General features: G+C 31.1%; 1 protein-coding gene across 1 annotated transcript; it reads left to right on the forward strand.

Annotated features, from left to right (window-relative positions):
- The first annotated feature begins 15,155 nt into the window (after positions 1-15,155).
- Positions 15,156-17,246, forward strand: LOC112017279 (molybdopterin synthase sulfur carrier subunit). The gene is made up of 2 exons (XM_024049747.2): positions 15,156-15,402; positions 16,623-17,246. Exon 2 carries the CDS (start codon positions 16,684-16,686, stop codon positions 16,999-17,001), a length of 318 nt encoding a protein of 105 aa, XP_023905515.1. The 5' UTR covers positions 15,156-15,402; positions 16,623-16,683; the 3' UTR covers positions 17,002-17,246.
- Positions 17,247-19,936: the final 2,690 nt, after the last annotated feature.

Below are 19,936 nucleotides of genomic sequence, written 5' to 3' on the forward strand. Positions count from 1 at the left end.
AAAAAAACACCTAGAGGCTCTCATTTGCTAATCCATTTCAAACCAATGGAACCATGGATGAGCTACCAATAATATCAATTTTACCCAATTCATGGAAAAATAAAAATGTAGAAGAAGTTAAGCATGGAATGATTGAAACTTGAGAAAGGCAGAAGGAAATAATCACTAAGCTCCAAACACTCGAGAAAAGCCAACCTTTCATCATTGTAGTCTCATTTATTCACTGGACCACTTTCTCATGGTCTATTATATATCACATGTTTGGTTATATTTTTAGACTGGACTCTCCTCCACTTTGAGGCAGTTTTTACTTTCTATGCAAAAGTGCCCACCAAAGGCAAATTATTGTTTCAAATTCAAAGTCATGTGAAGATTATGTGTGATTGATTTGTATATGTGATTTTTTTAGATAATAATGGAGCAAGAATTATTAAGAGGAAGCATGATGGTATGGGATTATAATAATGGTGTATTCCCCAAATATGGAATGAAGATGTCGGTTTGGTAGTGGTGTAGGCACTACAAGAAATTTAGTTATTTTCAACGGTTGAAACTATTGAAAAAAGTACTAAAAAATTTCCATGATTGAGAGCTATGAAATTGGCTTTGAAATTTCTAAGTTTTGTGTGAGAGAGATTTGAGCTACTAGAGAGAAAATGAGAAACTGTGAGAGCTATCTATAAAACTTTGATTTGTTTTGTAGCTTTATATAAGTTCCGTGTTTCTAATTCTTAACATTGACAATCGTAGATAAAGGGTCTGTTTGGATACCGCTTATTTTACTGAAACTGAAAACTTATTACTGAAAATACTGTAAATAAATGTAAAAGTTAATTGAAATAGTACAGTGGAGCCCATAAATAGTGCCAAAAAGTGTAGTGGGACCCATAAGTAGTGGCAAAAATAAGTTGAATAGAGAAATAATTTACAATTTTATTCCAAATCCAAACACACACAAAAGATGTAGTTTATCTTCTACATTCATCAAGCCCATGGATAAAACTTTTATTTAATTTTTTTTTACACTTGTTTCAACCGTTGTGCCAACTATGGAAATAAGTAGGTTAATTTCCTTATTTTGATCAACAGTTGAGTACAACCGCAGAAACTTAGAGGTTTTATTAACATTTTTCAGTAACCATAGATAAAAAAATGTTGAAAAAACTCAAGTTTGTTGTAGTGAGGATGGTACAATTGAAAGGTATGATTTTTCTTTCTTTCTTTCTTTGTATGATATTTTGTTATCCTTAGTGGTGATAAATAGTCACCTCAATTTGTGGTTCTCTTTTGCCACACTATCGCCATGGAATAGAAGAGTTATATGATTAAGAACAATCTAGACAGTGAACCACAATGGAATAGAATTCTCAAAACCTTATTCATTTAATTTGAAATGAAATGATTGAATTTTGTTACAACATATATATATATATATAGGGATGGTTCCAAGTTATATTTGGAGTAACTTTAAGTAATGTTACACTACTCAATATTTTTTAATTGGATGTGAATTTTGATAAATCCACCATTAGATTACATTATCTTTGTATATTCTCCATGCTTGCAAAATTTTGAGGTGATCAAAGATTAATAATTATGTCATCAATTAATTGTTTAAATTCAAATTTTTTTAGTTTAAAATAATGTATAAAAGATGAGTTTACGGATCGAATGGAACACGTAATTCAACAATGAAATTTTCAAAATATGAATTATATAACAAGTTATTAGTTGGTGTAACATTACTTAGAATTACACCGGTGTAAGTTGAACCCAACTTATATAAATTATATATATTAGAAGTCTAAAACAATAATAGCCGATTTTTATTTAAAATCTTGATACAGCAAAATACAATCAATGCATTCAACAATTAAAGGCACTATTCATGTGTAGTCTTTCAAGTTTGCACTTAATAAGTTAATGTTTTAGGTTCTTAAAAGAAACACTACTATAAAATTATTATAACCTTGTGCATCAAAAAAATGGATCGTATTTTTACTACATCATCAATAATTTAAATATTTACTAGAACATTAACAACCCATTTTAAAATTCAATAAATGCATTTCAGAATACAATAATAGAATTTTAAGAACTTCATGGTGAAATTTCCCTAAAACCTTAGAGTTTTTTAATCCATATAAATCTACTTGTGCTAGCTTTCAGATTATGGATGCATGGTTTTTTTTTTTAGCTTTCACTAATTGCCAAGAATTTTGTAGTTTCGTGGCATGATCTAATAAATCTCATAAAGGGAATTTAGGTTCAAACCCTCTCTCACACTTATTGTAATCTTGCTTTCATTAGTTAACTCATGAAATTGTGTCAGTTTTTTCTAATGTAAGCAAGATTCAATGTAAGCAGGATTTGTTCTTTTGGTTGCATTCTATATTTCCAATTCCGATTTTTGCCCTTTTTTTTTTCTTTGAAAATAAAATTATCATGTTTGTTGGACTTGCGTTCCCAATGGAAAACCCCAAAGGTCGGTTTTCATATTCTGTATGCATCAAAAGGTTTTATAATTTTGCATTCATCAGGGCCCCGTTTATGTTAAGTTTTTTTTTAATAATTCAATAGATATAATAAGAGAGGAAGATTTGAATTTTGAGCTCTAAAAGTTTTTGTTGGAAACACCATGAAATATTAGTTGAGCTACAAAGCTCATAAACCTCTACAATGCTTGAATTTTTTTTTTTTTTTTTTTTTCTTTTGAAGGAGGGAGTGGCCTCATTAAATAGAATAAGATGCTACAACATTGGAAGTTCTAACATCAAACGTCCATTCCACGATTTGTAGGTATTTCTAAATGATAATAAAAGCTTCCCGTGGACCACTTATTTATCTGTTTCCGCGATTTTTTACGTAGGGCTTTATAGTTTATATACGTTGATTGATTACGTGTGGACTATTTTCTCTTCGGATCCTGATTCCTAAATTTTGAGAGCTTCTATTAACTAGTGCCTTAATACTTTATTTAATGAATTTTTAATGCTTTTTTCAATAAAAATCACACACACACACACACACATATATATATATATATATGAGATTAGGGTCTTTATTAACATGTACTTTAAGCAAACAAGTTAAGGCATACTTAACAATACTAATGCTTGTCAAGAGCACTATAACTCAATGGGGTAGCCTAATCTTTTTTATAATTAAGAGAGACAGATTTTGTCATGCCAAATGATAAATCACTTCTTTTTTCTTTATTTTTGGGGACTAGCACCAATAACTCATCTCAATAACATATTCATTAACTTCTTAAATTTTTTTATCAATAATTTTACTGACACATCTCCAACGACATTAGAGGCAGGGGTGGATTCATTTGTTGGTGATTTTAGCAATTTGATTGAATAAAATTACACTTAGGGTGAGTTTGGTTCAACTTTTTGAAACTAGACTTTTTTAAAAAGTGGAGTTTTAAAAAAAATGCGATATGAAACTGGATTTTTTGAAAAAACTGAGTATTTGGTAAAAGTTGTTAAAAATTGCTTTTTAAAAAAGATGAATGTTTGGCTAGCAGTTATAAAAGTGGTAGTTTGAGTGATAAATTACCAAAAATGACAAAATGTATATATATATATAAAGGAGTTTATTTCATACTTAGTATCAACTTCTTAATAATAATAATAATAATTACTTCATGTTAATAATAAATGACTCTCTTAATAAAAGATTTTGTAAAAAATTATTTGGCTTTAACATTTCTTTTTTCAAAAAGTGTAATGTCTACAACATTTTCACAGTAAATTTTCATAATACTGTGAACTGGAGTTACTCAAATGTATTCTATTCTTTTAATATATTTATTGGTACACCCCCACACCCAACCCAACTCATTTCCCTTTTCTTTTTCTTTTTCTTTTTTCTTTTTTTTTTCCTTTCGTTTTTCCTCAGCCACAAGAGCCAACCCTTCACCTTTTGTCTTCTTTCTTTTTCTCTTTCTCTACTTTCCTTCACACATTCAGCCACACAGCCCACAACCACAAGAGCCAACCCTTCACCTTTTGTTTTCTTTCTTTTTCTCTTTCTCTACTTTCCTCCACACATTCAACCACACAGCCCACACCCACACACTTCTTCACCTTGATCTTCTTTATTCTTTTCTTTTTCTCTAAATCCAACCACACATAGCCCACACCCACGCACTTCTTCACCTTGATCTTCACAGGTAATTTCTCTTAATTTCACCAAAAATATTCTACACCTCTTTCTCTCTTCATAACCCCAAAACCAAATGGGAATTGAAGTCAGATTAATGCATCAGAGCTCCTCCTCGTTACTCAACCTCAGCCCTGTCGGAAGATTCAGATCGGGTTGTTGAGAGTGAGATTGGCAGTGGAGGTTCCGGCATATTGTATCTATTATTTTCAGTGTTTGTCTTTTCAGTTTTCGGTGTATTTTGTGGTTAGTGAGATAAGGGTAATTTGGGTTATTTCTTGCATTTCCAACGATAATATTGATCAAAAGCGCTTTTGCGTTTGCGAAAGCTCCTCAAACCGCCTGCACATTTTGGCTTAATTCTTTACATTTCAAAATGTAGTTTTTTTGAAAAAAACTTGTTAGCATTACCAAACGCCTGACTTTCATTTTTGCTCTCAAAAAGTGCGTTTTGGCATCTAAAAGCCGAAAGAAACGGGTACTTAGTCCCCTTAACAATATATCCCTCTTAAAGGCCAAAAAAGATTTCTTTGATGTAAAATCCAAAATAAAATTAGTAAACCCAAAAAAATTAGTCCAACAACAAAATCTCCAATAACAAAGTTAAAGAAAATTTAGCCTAATCAACCAATTTGATCTAAAACCACAAAAAAAAAAAAAAAAAAAAAAGACTTTTAAAAAGTTTTNTTTTCACAAATAATTGTATTATGATTATGTCTCTTTTTTTTATTGACCATTAACTCGAAGATTTTATCCCGTGTTAGATGTACCACATGCCCTGAAATTAATAAAGTACACACAAATCCCCTTTTGAACCCGTCGGTGTCCAAAGACTCCAAACCAATGTCTCTTTGACAAGCGTCAGGTGGAGTATGAAGATGCTTACTAGAGATAAAAAAGGACATCCACTGAGAAAAGGCTACCCTTTTAATATATGTATTGGTTTGAGAAATGTCCTTAGTGTTTGTAGCATACTATTTTATTTGCTTGACAAAGATGCAGAACCTTTTAGAAATGTCACAAAACCGTTAGTTTTGTGATGTATTTGTCCCTGCAATGTGGAAAAAAATGTTTACATCAAAGGTTTCACATTTTCTGCCATGAGTGATTGAGAAAGGCACGTGTATGGTCCCCCCACCCCCACATTGATTGATTTTATATTTTTGATGTGAGTGTAATGTGACCAGAGCATTCGCATCATCCATTGTAAAATAACATAAGGATCATATTGCCCAATCAACCCTAAAAAATATCACACATTAGCTTATGAATCTATTTTCAAAAATGCATTTTTGTTGTAGTATTTGTGCAAATATACACAAGCACTATCGTTGTGCATTTCAATTTTTTATTCCTTTTTTTTTTTTTTTGCTTTTTCTTGAAAATAAAAGAAGAGAATGGATGATAGTTGTAACATGTGAAAATAGAGAAATATTTTTTAAAGATAAGAAAATTTGATATTTTGATAAAATATAGTTTAGAATAAATAACCTGATGTTGATGTTTTGAAAAATGGCTAGGTAAAATAGAAAAAATAATTTTGTATACTAAAATAGACATAAATGTTTGCATGTAAATGAAATTAGGCTATGTCTTCTAGGGAAAGGGATGAGAAAAGAAAATACCAAGGGAGTCGAAAGAGAAAGGAAAGGGAAAAGAAAATATCTTTCTCTATGTATTTTTGGATGTAGGAAGGAAAAAATAAATAAAGGAAACAAATTATTTCCCTTCTTTGGTTTTCAAAGAGAATGGAATGAGAAATAACTGTTTTTTAGTTTATACCCTTGAATATGACCTTTAATGTAAATTAACAAACGTTGAGAAAATAAATTATTGAACGCAAAACTTAATAGATTTTCTGGTAAAATATAAGAAATTAAGGAATCAACATTTAAAAAATTAATGAGTATTCCATGTATATGTGGATCCATTTCAAACCAAAATTAATGAGTGTCCACCCAAGACAAATTATTATTACAAATTTTAAAGCATTTGAGGATTATGGGTGTTTCAATTTGTTTATATTTTTTCCGATATTTATTGAGAAAAAATCATATAAGAGGAAGCTTGTTGAGATGGGATTGATACTAAGGGCACGTTTGGTATACTATAATGATTATTACATGGAAATAGAAATAAGTATTACAAGTAATACATTAAGTTAGAATGTAATAAGTATCACTATTCATTAGTTTGGTGACCAATTAGGAATAGAATCCTAAATATGCATCCACAATTTAGTAGAGTATAAAAAGAATGTGTAATTAAATCATTTTTAAGTCAAATTTCCTAAAATACACTTATTTTGGGGTGTTCAAAATAGAGCTAATAATTAATAACAAGGAAAATTTATTTTCTTTCCTTTTGAAGATGTGACAACCAATGACTTTTTAGGAAATTTTTTTAAAATGTTATTATATAAGGTAAAGAAATAGATATTCAGTACTTTTGATAAGGAATAGTTATTCCTCATTTTGAAGAATAACTATTTATAAGGAATAATTACTCATTGTAATAAAAACATAATCAAACAACTGAATAGTTATGCCATATGAATATCTATTACATTATATTGTCTATTACAATTTACCAAACGTGATTTTGCTAATGATTTTTCCTTAAATGGGAGATCAAGATATTGGTTTTGAGCTATAGGCTAGGGTTTAGTAGGTTAAAAAACTAAAAAATATATTATAGATTCAAAAATGTAAAGTATGCAACAATCTATACCATTGTACTGCATTTTTTTTCTTATTGGATTATTGCTATATTGCTATTAATGTCGAGGAAATTTTAGGGCATATTTTAGTAAACTATTTTAGGAAAAAAAAAATTTATAGAAAAATGAAAAAGTTAATAACTTTTTTTTATAGTTTTTTTAATTTTCATAAAAAGTTTTCTAAAATGAAACCAAACGCTAATATTTATAATAACTATAGAAAATTGCCTAAGGGGAGAGAGATGAAAAAGTGACTAATGGAGACCCTATGTCACTCATCCCTCAACACAAAAGTTTGAGTAGTAAAATTCTCCCACCAATAACAAATAAAGATGTTGAAAAGACAAAAGTTGTATGTATTTCCCCACCAATGATTGAAAAATATTTAAAAATAATGTAGCATGTACCTAACAATTTGGAGAGGTGTGAAAGGACTGACATGAAGACCCTACGCCATACATGCTGGGGCACAAAAGTTTAAGTAGTGTAATATCAGGGACAGACCTAGGTGGGGGCTCAAGGGGACCCAGGCCCCCCTGGGTCTAAAATTTTTTTTAGTTATTATATATTTTATTTTTGTAGTTGGGCCCCTCTTCCAAAACCTTCGACCTTACTTCTCTTCAATAAGTCTAACTAGTCTCACTCAAATAGCAACTCTCCAACCCAAAAACTTAACAAAAATAATAAAAAATTCACAATGGTGATTGTATTTTAGCAAAAAAAAATTATTTTACCACCAAAGAACCAAAAAAATTATATGTTATTGGAGAAGTTAAAGCTAAATTTTTTGCAGGTTTAGTAAACTGGTATAAATACCAGTTGACTGTAGCAAGATGTTAAAAATAAAATAAAATATTTTATTAAAATATAGCTCTTCCTTCAATTGGAAAAACTCAAATAAGTTTTTTTTTTTAAATTCATTAAAAAAATATAAAAATGATATTAGAGAGATCCTAGTTCTTTGTTATCATTTTACATTCTCACTTTATTATCTTCCTTTATCACCCTCCTATTTTTTTTTTTTTATAAATGCTACAACCTTACTCAATATCTTTTTATTGAAGGTAAATTTTGATAAATTCATCATTGAATTACATTTTGATAAATTATGCATAAAATTTAAGCTCATAGAACATATGATAAATAATATTCAATTAGCATAAAATTTAAGATGCATTAAGAGCGTAAAAAACTTGAAATTCAATTGTTAGATTTTCAAATATGTAGTAATTTTAATGATATTGAGTAAGATTGCAACCTTAAACTACAACCAATTTTATAGCTAAATTTTGTCCATAAAATATTAGTTTACAAATAAAGTGCTCTTTTTTTCTTTTCTTTTTTGGTTAAGTTTTGTTTTCAAGAAAATAAGCAACTCCAAACATGCAAGAATACATCAAATGGTAAAACATGTGGAAACTGCTAGAGCGTTTGTAACTTGCTTTCATAAGGGAAGTGAATGAACACCTTATGGCAAGCCAAACCCAATTGCTACCATTAATTTCAGATATAATATGAACAGGAAAAAAAAATCAGTTTCACTAATTAATTATTAGAAATAAGCTTTTGTTTATGAGTGTCCTTAGAATACAAATTAAAGTGTATTTACTACTCCTTTAAATTTTTTTTTATCAATTCAAAAAAAAAATTCAAATTGCACCTTCACAAATATCTATTAAAAAAACACACACATACAATCATAGTCAATTTTATGGATGAAAACAAAGAATTATATTGATAATTTTTCTTCTTTTTTAAAGAAACACAACTCATAATTGAATATTTATTAGTAAACCATTTGTTAGTAATGGGAAATGTTAACTAATGCCTTAAAGGCATTTATTAGTAAACTATTTTAGGAAAAAATTTTATGAGAAAAGAGAAAAGTCAATTAATGTATTGACATTTTTTCAATTTCCTATAAAATAGTATAAAAACTTTTTTAAAATGATTTATTACAATTGTTCTAAAGGCACTTGTTAACATGATCATTTTTTAATGAGTTCACTTAGGACATTAATAATATTGTTAGAAATTAATGCATTTAGAGCATTCACATCAGCTCTTCTAAAATATTCCGTCTATTTTACACAAAAAACCTACTTTTTTTCTATTTTACACCATCACTTTTACAAAACACCCACATCAGTTTGTCTATTTTACACCTTCTTTTATTTAAATAATATTTTTTCACATTTTTTATTATTCACAACTACCCATGGCCCACCAACTTTAACACACACGTATACGGTATATCTGATCTCTGTCTCTTTCTTTTTCTTTTTCACTTTCTTCTTTTTACATTTCCTTCTCCTTCTTTCTTCTTCTCCATTTTTCTTCTTCAATGTCTTCGTCTTTCTTCTTCTCCATTTTTTCTTCTTCTTTCTTTTTCTTTTCCTTCTCCTTCTTTCTTCTTCTACATTTTCTTCTTGTTCTTTTGCAATTTCGGTCTGATTTGTTGCTCTTTCTCTATACCATCTCTATACCCATTTTTCTGAACAACTCTCCCTAGCTCTGATCAGGCAAGTACCGATCATTCTAGTCAAGCATCGATCGTTCCACAAACACCGATCAAGCACCGATCTGTCTCTTTGTTGGTTTGTTCATGTGAGTTTGTTTGTGTGTGGGTGTGGATTTGGTGGTTGGGTTTGTTGTACTTTTGGTGGTGGCCCTGGCACCTTCTTCCCCGCACTAGTTGGTTGTAGTTTGACAAAGGAGAGAGAAAAAAAGAATAAAAAATCGGATACACGTGAACAGTAACCGTGTAAATATACATGGTTTACTGTTCATTTACACCAACTGTGTATATTTTACACATTTTTACACCCATTGATGTGGGTGTATTTTTGCTCAAAATGTGTAAAATTGGTCAAAATGTGTATTTTACACAATTATAAAAGAGCTGATGTGAATGCTCTAATACTGTTAACATTACATCTAAATAAAGTCATGCATGAAGGTGAGAGATGGCAATAATATAAAAAGGTGACATGACATGAGACCTAAAATTAAGTGTCTGAACTCTGAAATTGAAAGGACGAGCCCAGATTTTACAATTTCCATGTGTCACCATTTGCGATTAATTTGCCACATAAGAGGTATCATGTAACTAACTAAATGAGAGAGAGTCTAATTCCACAAATATAGTAGTGCTTGTTTGATTCCACAAATTTGTTGTAATTTGAAATTAGCAGAAGCACATTTGATAAGAAAATAAAATAATTACTTAAATCAGTAATATTTAACATGATTGGACCAACTCAACTCAAAGCCTACATCANTTTTTGTAATGGCTGGGCTTGAGGTGGGTTACAGAGATTGATGGAAACATACCACATGTGGGTTAAGTGATACTTTTCAAACCATGGGTAGGCAAAGTGATTTTCGCCCAAACCACAGGTGAGTTATGTGTAATTATCCTAAAATAAAATGTCATACCATCATAACATGAAAAAAATAAAAATAAAAACCTTAAAGGTTCATCAAAACAAAAAATTTATCCCATAAAAAAAAAACCAAAAATTTATGTTTTTGGTAGGATCGGTAGGATCTCATACGATTCTATACGATCCTACACTATTCTACGTACAATCCTACCATTTTTACGATCCTAGTGTGATCTTAAATGTTTTGGTGAGGTGGGATCGTAAAATCGTGCGATCCTACGATCCAGATCGCGATTTTGACAACCATACTTACTATATTAAACAAGTAAGATGCTGAAACATACTTTTTAAAAAGATGTTAAATCATACTCACTCATATACTTATCGTATCAAACACCTACCGTATTTTACTAACTATATATAGTATAGTCTGTAAATACTCAATTTTGTAACCATTAAAAAAAAATCCTTATAATGAGTCTAAATAAAATTGAAGGGTAAACTGGCCATTTCACATTTTATGAAAATTATTAGGTATAAACTATAGAGTATAAACTGGCCATTTATCTCTTATAAAGGTAGTTGATTATCTTAAAAATGGTAAGGAATAACTTTAGTTTTTTTATATTTTATTTTTAAATTCCAAACTAAAAGCATTCATCTCTTAATTAAAAAAAAAAAGAAAAGAAAAAAAAGAAAAGAAAGAAAGCTATGCTCACAAACTATTTCACAGATACTGAGACAACTAAAAACACGTTAAAATCTTAGCAAAACATACAATTAAATTAAAAAAAAAATACATGTTTAAAAAAACAAATCTGAAAAACCCTACCGGCTTAGCATAAAGTAAACCATTCGCTTCTTCTCGCTCTCTCCCGCTCGAACTCTACATCTTCGGTGAACTCTGCATCATCGATGAAGTATATCCCAAATCCATTATTGCGCCGACTGCACTGCCCAGTAAGTTCTTTCATTTTTTTTTATAACATATGTTTGGATGCTGAGAAAACGAAGGAAAATAAACTCTGTTTTGTGGGATTTATAGGTTGTTTTCATTTGGGCCTTGTATTGTTGTAAAGTTGTGTTATTTTTTTATTTGATTTTTTTCATTTCCATTATTCTGATTTGTATTAAGAACCAAGAAATTGTTGCTGGTATTTTGTTTTGGGTCATAATTATGGATTGGGTTGACTTTTTTTTTTTTGTTTAGGTTTCTCCTCTTGGTTTTTCTAGTGTGGGTTTCACTTTGAATGGAATATAAAACCATAAGGAATTAGTTTGTCCAATGAAACATGTTTTATGTTTGTTTGTTTTTTTTTTTTTTGGATAAATCCAATGAAATATGTTGAATATGAATTACAGTTTTTTCTTATCAAAAACACATGGTGTTTTCAGGCTCTTATTTAATCAGTACACTCAGGGGCAGCCTTAGACATTTTGGGGCTTACGACGAGATCTAAAAATGTATGTGTATGTGTATGTGTGTTTATGTATGTGTATGTGTATGAGTGTGTATATGTGTATGTTTATGTATGTGTATGTGTATGAGTGTGTATGTATATGTTTATGTTTATGTGTATGTGCATATGTGTTTATATTTATGTTCATTTATGTTTATGTATGTGTGTATATATATGTGTATGAATGTGTATGTGTATGTGTATGTTTATGTTTATGTGTGTGTATGTGTTTGTTTATGTTTATGTGCATGTCTGTTTATGTTTATGTTCATTTATGTTTATGCATATTTATGTATGTGCGTATGTTTATGTATGTTTATATTTATAAACATAAACACACATACACATAAACATACATGAATACAAACACAAACAAATATATACATAAACCCACACAATTTATTTTTCCCAATTATTAAATTCTAATAATCTCCCGTTGATGATTAAAAATTTCTTAACTATTCCATATCTTCAGCTAACAATTCCATATCTTTATGCGAATTTAATTAACTGGAGACTCATTACGTACTTTGAATTTTCTGAAAAATCACATTAATCGCGGTAAAGCATCTCTACTTTCGCTCAATTAATGGTGTTTAATTCTAGAACTAAAATAACAAATCACCTCTCGGTTTCATTGTAATTCAATTGATCAAACTATAATTTGTAAAAAATAGTAAACATTAAGAATAAGAATTAAACACTCAATCATAGAAATATTAAAAATAAAATAACTTAGAAAATAAATTGTGTGTTCATTGCTAGACTACATCAATGCTTTAGAAAATAAAATTTAGTTCATAATAAAATTGAAAAGAAAACAAATAAAACCTATGTCTTTCATCTGCATTAGTTGATCAACATGAAACTCTCGCCTTTGTTCTCAGATCTTCCTCCTTAGAAAGACTCTCAAAAAATATTCTTCAATGCGGCGCCTCTTTTTCCTCTTAGGTTTTTTCTCCTCTTCTTTTTACCCTAAAGAGCCTTTAAATAGGTCAAGTAATCCTATTACAAGTTGAATTCCCGTTTGGAGAAAATTCCAGATTTTTAGGCTTCATTTAACCGACGATTTTGGCCCATTTAAATTCAGAATTTGGACTTTTGGTAAACTATAAAGTTGTAGCCTTTTAAGTTAACTTTCCAGCCCAACTTGAATCATCTCGATTGGATATCTGAGCCGAAATTTATGCCAAAAATACTAACTGATGTGCAGGCTGGAATCCTAATCCGAATTGGACTTGAATTTGGTGCAAATTTCCTTTGATTTCTTGCTCCAATTTGGACTTGAATTTAATTGGCCTAGCCCTACTTTGCATGTAAAGCCCTTGTTACCTGCAACACAAATATATTATATAATCAGTAACAAAATAACATAAAAGTAAAGCTAAATATGTAGATATGTAAGTACTTTATTGTATATATTTCAAGCACATCAATGTGTATGTGTATGTTTATGTATGTGTGTGTATGTGTGCTTATGTATGTGTATGTGTTTATGCGTGTTTATATTTATGTATGTTTATGTGTATGTGTATGTGTTTATGCGTGCTTATGTATGTGTATGTGTATGTGTATGTTTATGTGTATTTGTATGTGTATGTGTATGTGTAGGTCTCTTTGTCTTTTTCAGATTTAGGTACAATACCCTGATGCAATTGTAATTAATGACTGAGATTAAAAGTTGAAAAAAAAACTTTCAATCTCAACCATTAAATAAAATATATTAAAGGAGAGATAAAAAGTTAAAAAAAAAAAGTAAAAAATGTAAAAAAAATACCTACGACAGTGCACCTGATCTCAGTCTGTCTTTCTTCTCTCACCATTTTTCTTTTCTTCTTTTTTATGCGATGCTTTGTTCTTCTTCCTTTTATTTCTCTTTATACGTCGCATACGTTGACAGGAGAGGAGCGAGTGAAAGCCACATCAAGAAAGGAAATCGAAGATTGTGCTGCCGAGCCAAAGACTATGAAAATCTCTTCCTCTCAACTCAGACGATCCTCTTAGGTGAAATTGTGGCTCACGAGGCTTCACCGGATTATGGTGTGTGATTTTTGGTTACTTATTTATTTATTTGATATTATGAAGCAAATAGTTTTTATATTTTGCTTACCTTTTCTATTTTCTGAAAACACTTTTCTGAGAAATACCATTTTTTTGCTTTGCTTTCAGTCTATCATTCTTGGTTGTGGTATGTGTTTGATTAATTTGGATCTAAAATTAGTTTAACAAGATGATTTTTCTTCTAAAATATAATAACAAAACCAATATATGTTTTTTTAACGGTGGGTTCACTTTCAGTGTTTTCAATTTGTGATTTTGGTTGTTTTGTGGGTTTTGTGCTTTGATTTCGGTGGGTGTGATTTGATTTGTGATTTTGTGGACTTTTGGGTTTTTGTTGCGATTTGATTTTGGCTAGGTTTTGGCCATGGTGGTGGTCGTGATTTGATTTTGGCTGGGTTTCGACAGTAGTGCGTGGTTGGAGGTGATGAGCTTGAAAAGTTCCGGCCATGGAGGTTTAAATGGAGAGCTTGGTGGTCAGCCATGGAGCACGGTGTGACGTGGGTTGAGGCAGAGAGAGGATAAGAGGGAAACAAGAGCGGCCCTAGACATTTTGGGGCCTAAGATGAGAATTAAAAATGGGGCATTTTTTTTTACTTACATATTAATTAAATTACTGTTTATTTAATATTTTTATATTATATTTTTCATCATTATTTTCATTTTCTTCTAAATTATTTTGAAGTTCATTGTCAAGATTTGTTGTATTCCAAAATTGAACATCATTTTCTTCTAAATTATTTTGGTGAATTCCTTGCTCATTTGTGATATTTTCAACTAAATTTTGTGTGATATTTTGTTTATTACTAATAACAAATTTATCCATTGATCATTTTTGAGACTCAATTAATTTTTCTTCTTTTTTTCTTTTTTAAGTTTTTCATATCAAGATGCATATTTTTTAGTAGACATTTCTAATCATACAATATATTTATAAAGACTAAAATAAAAAATAACTTTCAAGTGTAGAGCAATGAGAAATAGAACCTGATTTATATAAAAAGTATTGTTGTAGTTTAACTGAACAATAACAAGTTTTTAGTAATCTCAACCTACATAAATTAAAAAAATAAATAAATAAATAAGCACAAGCATAACAAAAATTTAAGCACAGCCATAACACTGACACAAGACTTATTAATAAGACCCACGTACCAAAAAAAAAAAAAAAAAACACAAAGCAAATCCTATCTATAACCAAAAAAAAAAAAAAAAATGAAGGTTAAAAAAAAAAAAAAAAAAAAACTTGAAGGCCCAAACTTAACGCCCTGTCCAGGGAGGGTCCAGGGAGCCATAATGATAAACTGATAAGTGATAAACGAAGTTACAAAACCAGCCAGGGAGGGCCCAAATAAACAAAGTTATCTTAACTTCTTAACAAATAAAATGGAGTGCCCCAGGCTGTGCCCAAATATTTATAATTTTATACCTGATTCCTGAGGTGAGGTGAGCAGTTGAGGCTTGAGAGAGGCGGAGAGCAGAGAATCAGAGAGAGGCTGAGGCCTTGCTTGAGCCTTGAGCTGTTGTCTGTTGAGCAGATGAGAACAGACTGAACAGTGGAGACTGGAGACTAGAGAGAGGCGGAGAGCAGAGAGTAGAGAGAAAGGTAAAATTTTAAGGGTTTTGAGTGGATTTATTTGTTTTGATTTGTGGTTAATCTCTTAGACCGGATTTGTAGTTTATCTGGTTGATTTTTGGTCAATGATTTTGTTTAGAACCAATGTTTAATAGGATTTACCAAAATTTTTGTTTTTTTGGTTAAAAGGATGTGCCAGATTATTTTTGTAATTCATTTGAAACTACCCGGTTCTTTTCTAAAATTTTGGGTGGGGGCCTTAGGCAATTGCCTAACTCGCCTAAGGGAAGTGCCGGCCCTTAGTACGCTGTAAATTTGAGTGTTTTGTCACATGGAACTTCTTAAAAATCCACAAGAAGGGGTTCTTGGTTCTTCTTTGAGACAACTTGTCTGCAACACCTAACAGATTTGACTTTGATTTTATGCCTAACAAGGCTGTTTCTTCAATTGTTCCCCCTTCAACTGCCTGACACCGAGAAGTTTGTGAAAATCCCACTTGTTGGTATAATCCATATTCGTCTTTCAAATATTACTATTTTTCATGTTACCTATCCAAAAAATTACAATCTATCATGTTGACACTGCTTCTTCATTTGTTAATAGTTAATACTGGGCAGATAGGTATTCTTAGAGAATGAGTTGTCATCAAAAGATGTACGCTGTGTGCCTGTGTGGGGGTCATCAAAAGATGTAGCTTTGTCCTAATCAAAGTGGTAGACCATTTTGCCTATTTTGGCCTTCGTAATATTGACTGAGATTATTTACATGCAGTCAATTTATGGTTATTGGTTACATCACCTGTTCTTGGGGTGCAAATACAGGCATGAAAAGTAATATGCTTGTCAGAAAGAAACTCTGTCATGTATCTCAAGCAAGCATTTTGCACAGATTTTTCCTTCTGAGGTACCGAGCCATCTCTGTGATGGGAAACTGTTTTTTTTCTCCCACCTTTTGCATGGATTTTATTTTAGCACCTAGAATCTTGAGGATTCATTTCTCCAAGATGAGTTTATTATCTAATAATCAATGTGTTTAGGGGTTACTTACCGGCTTGAATTGGCAATTTATTCTTCAAGCTGTAGGGCCACTATGGGAAATGTTCAAACTGTTATTTCGCAAATGATATTTATTCAGCATGTAAAAAAAAGGGGTCTCTTCTAGCATATTGATTTATTAATTGTAATTTGAAAGTAGCAGTTAATTTTTTATGAGCATTAATCTTTGTCATGATACTAAATTTGAAATTGCAGTGTTACTGTAGCCGGAAAATATGTTTAATCTCCAATAATCTATTGGGTTGGGTGTTTTCTGATGGATACAATGGAAGCAAATATTAAAACTGAAACTGTGGACAATACACTTGAGGGGAACAAAGGTTCATCTGTTACGATAAAAGTTCTGTTTTTCGCAAGAGCTCGAGATCTTACTGGCTTGAATGAGATGCCATTGGAGGTGTCATCTGGTAGTTCTGCCAATGATTGTTTAAATAATCTTGTTGCCAGGTTTCCAAGCTTGGAAGAAATCCGTGGGTGTATTGTTCTTGCTCTAAATGAGGAATACACTACCGAGTCAGCAATCGTTAAAGACGAAGATGAGTTGGCTATTATACCTCCTATTAGTGGTGGCTAGTTATTTTTCGTTTGTGACTATCTCTTGATATGTGTGTATTCAACATTCTGCTCTGATTGTGAGGCTCTCATCAGTGGCGATACAAAAGCATATTTGTCCTAGAAACCTGAGGTTTCATGGGAAAAAATATTGGTTTAACTTTGTCTACAGCATAATTAGAAATTCCTGCTTACGGCTTATAGCTTTTGTGCTTCCTTGTATTCCGAATAATAATAAATAATAGAAAAGTATGTGTCTTTTTATTATTTTTTTTTTTTCACTCGCCTTTTTATAATAATAAAAAAAATAGTACACCAGTTGGGAGTGAGTTGATTTAAAGCTATTCCAGGACAAGAGGACAGATGAGAGATCGTAGATCAAGTTGCGATGGCCTACAAGTGATACAATTTATGCCCCCAACAAGAGCTCAAAGGTAAAAATAGTTAGGACGAGCGTTTTCTGATTTACAAATGAACAACTAGAACAGGAAGCAGAACCAGAGGGAATGAAACGTGAGAAGCAACATATGTGAACGTTCAAAAAGATGGCTAAGCATACTGGCAAACGGGACCTAAGTTCTCCAAGATGTGATTGGGCTTACACATGGATTGTTTTCTAAGTAGATAATGGTGAGCCTCTCTTTTGAACCAGCAACAGTTTCAGCAAGGTATTCAAATGATTCTATTTGGTTGTCATTAAGCCATAGGAATAATTATACACACTGTGTCAGGTTTTGAATGTCATTCACTTGTGTTAGCTTATTTGATGATACATCCAAAACCCGGAGTTTGACTAAAGATGATAGGCCTTCCATCTTGGCAAATACCATTATGGCTCAAGTATAGTTCTTCAAGAGCAACACAATCCTTATAGAAACAATCGAGGAAACAACATGTTCAGTGCAATCTTTTATGTAATTATAATGCCTTGAGAGTCAAAAGAAACATATGATGCCTTCAGGGTCAAAAGAAAAAGAAAAAGGGGTAAAATAGATATTTGATGTCTAACTTTTACATTGTAGTTCAATTTAATGTTTGACCATTTAAATGCATTAATTTGGTCTTTTTTTTCTTTTTTCTTTTTAATACAAGATAGAATTCTAATTTAGTCTAATTTAAGTGTATATGTATGTGAAATTCCTTCTTGAACCTCCGTACTTGTCCCCCACACTTCACAAGCACTTATACTTGTAAAGTGTGGGAGACAAATACCGAGGTTCAAGAAGGAGTTTCACACCAAGGGTGTGCAATGATCGTTAATTTGATCTTTAATCTTTTGGTATTGTGTAATTTGTGTCAAAGTAATTCCTACCATTAATTGATGTGATTAATGGCCAAAATAAAATTTAATTTTCTTGCCACATAAATTGCTTTGCCACTTGGACTTGACTAAACTAAAAAAAAAATGAAGTGCATGAGTAAACATTACCTTGAGATCTATTTTTATTTTTTTACACTTTCTTTGGAAACAAACACACAAAAATTTCAAAACCAAAGATTTAAGCCTCGTCACCCAAAGAAGATCCAATCAAAGACCACCAACTCACCCTCTCTGCAACGAACTCCTCCTTCCTCGTCATCCTCCTTCTCCGCTTGCCAATGGCTCTTCCCTCCTCAAATAAAACCACCAAATTAAAAAAATAAATTAAAGGGAAAGAGTGAATATGGAAAAGAAACAATTTCAAACATTAGTCCAGGATAAAGAAATTCAAAAAAAAAAAAAATGAATGACAGAAAAAATTATTCAACAATGATATTTACGAGCATGCTTGTGTTTGTTTTCAAAAAAAATTTACTGGAAAGATGAGAAAGTGCCCAAAAAAAAAAGAATAATGTGTTTACATGTGGACTTTTTTTTAGGCCATGTGGCAGTCCAAGTAGCAATCTATGTATCAAGAAAATTATATTTTATTTTGACCATTGACCATTTTATTATTTTCCATTAATCACTTAATGGTAGAGACTATTTTGATATAATACCAAAAAGTTAAGAGCTAAATTAACACATTTAAAAGGTCAAGAACTAAACTGAAATACAACGTAAAAGTTAGAAACCAAATATGTAATTCAAAATACTGGCTCACAATTGTTGGATGGCATACCTCAATTCCTCTCATAGAAGTTATACGATTGCTTTGCAAGCTAATCTTCTTCCTATTACACCATGTGTTATATTGAACATATCCATTCAGCTCCTAACCATTAACCAACATATTCATTCATACGCAAGTTGCAATGTTTAAAACAACATCCTGGCGACGCCGCCTCAAACACCCATCTATGACTTTCAGTCTAATACTCCTATTATAATATAAATATTTAAAAATATTTACGAATACACATTAAATTATAATCCAACACATTTTTATCGTAAAATTTAAAAAGGAATTTACTTTAACCCAACAATAGCACCCATTCCATCGCAACAAAACATCATAATTCCCTTTTCGAATGGACCGAAAGGGACCAAAATGACCGAATGAACTGAAAGGACCAAAGTAGACTGAAATAAACATAGTGGACCCAAATGGACTGAAGTAGAGAAATAGACCGAAAAGGACCAAATGAACCAAAGTGGACCGAAATGATTTGATGTGGACCGAATCGACTAAAGTGGACCGAATCGGACAAAATGCACCGAATTGAACAGAAATGACTGAAGTGGAAAGAATTGGCCCAAAATGGACCGAATGGACCAATGTGTACGGTTAATGTTCCTCTATATTATTTTGACTCTTTTTATCCCCCATCTTTTTTATTATAAATATATTATTCTCTCCCATTCAATCCATATTTTCCCACATAAGAAGGTGATTTCTCTCTCTCTCTCTCTCTCTCTCTCTCTCTCTCTCCCCTTTATGTTGACGATTTTTTTTTTTAAGAGGGAACGAAACAAAGTCGAAAAAAATCACTTCAAGCTCACAAATTTTTATTCTTTTGATTAATATGGGAGGAAA

Source organism: Quercus suber, unplaced genomic scaffold, assembly GCF_002906115.3.
Source record: "Quercus suber isolate HL8 unplaced genomic scaffold, Cork oak 2.0 scaffold_154, whole genome shotgun sequence".
NCBI classification, from domain to species: domain Eukaryota; kingdom Viridiplantae; phylum Streptophyta; class Magnoliopsida; order Fagales; family Fagaceae; genus Quercus; species Quercus suber.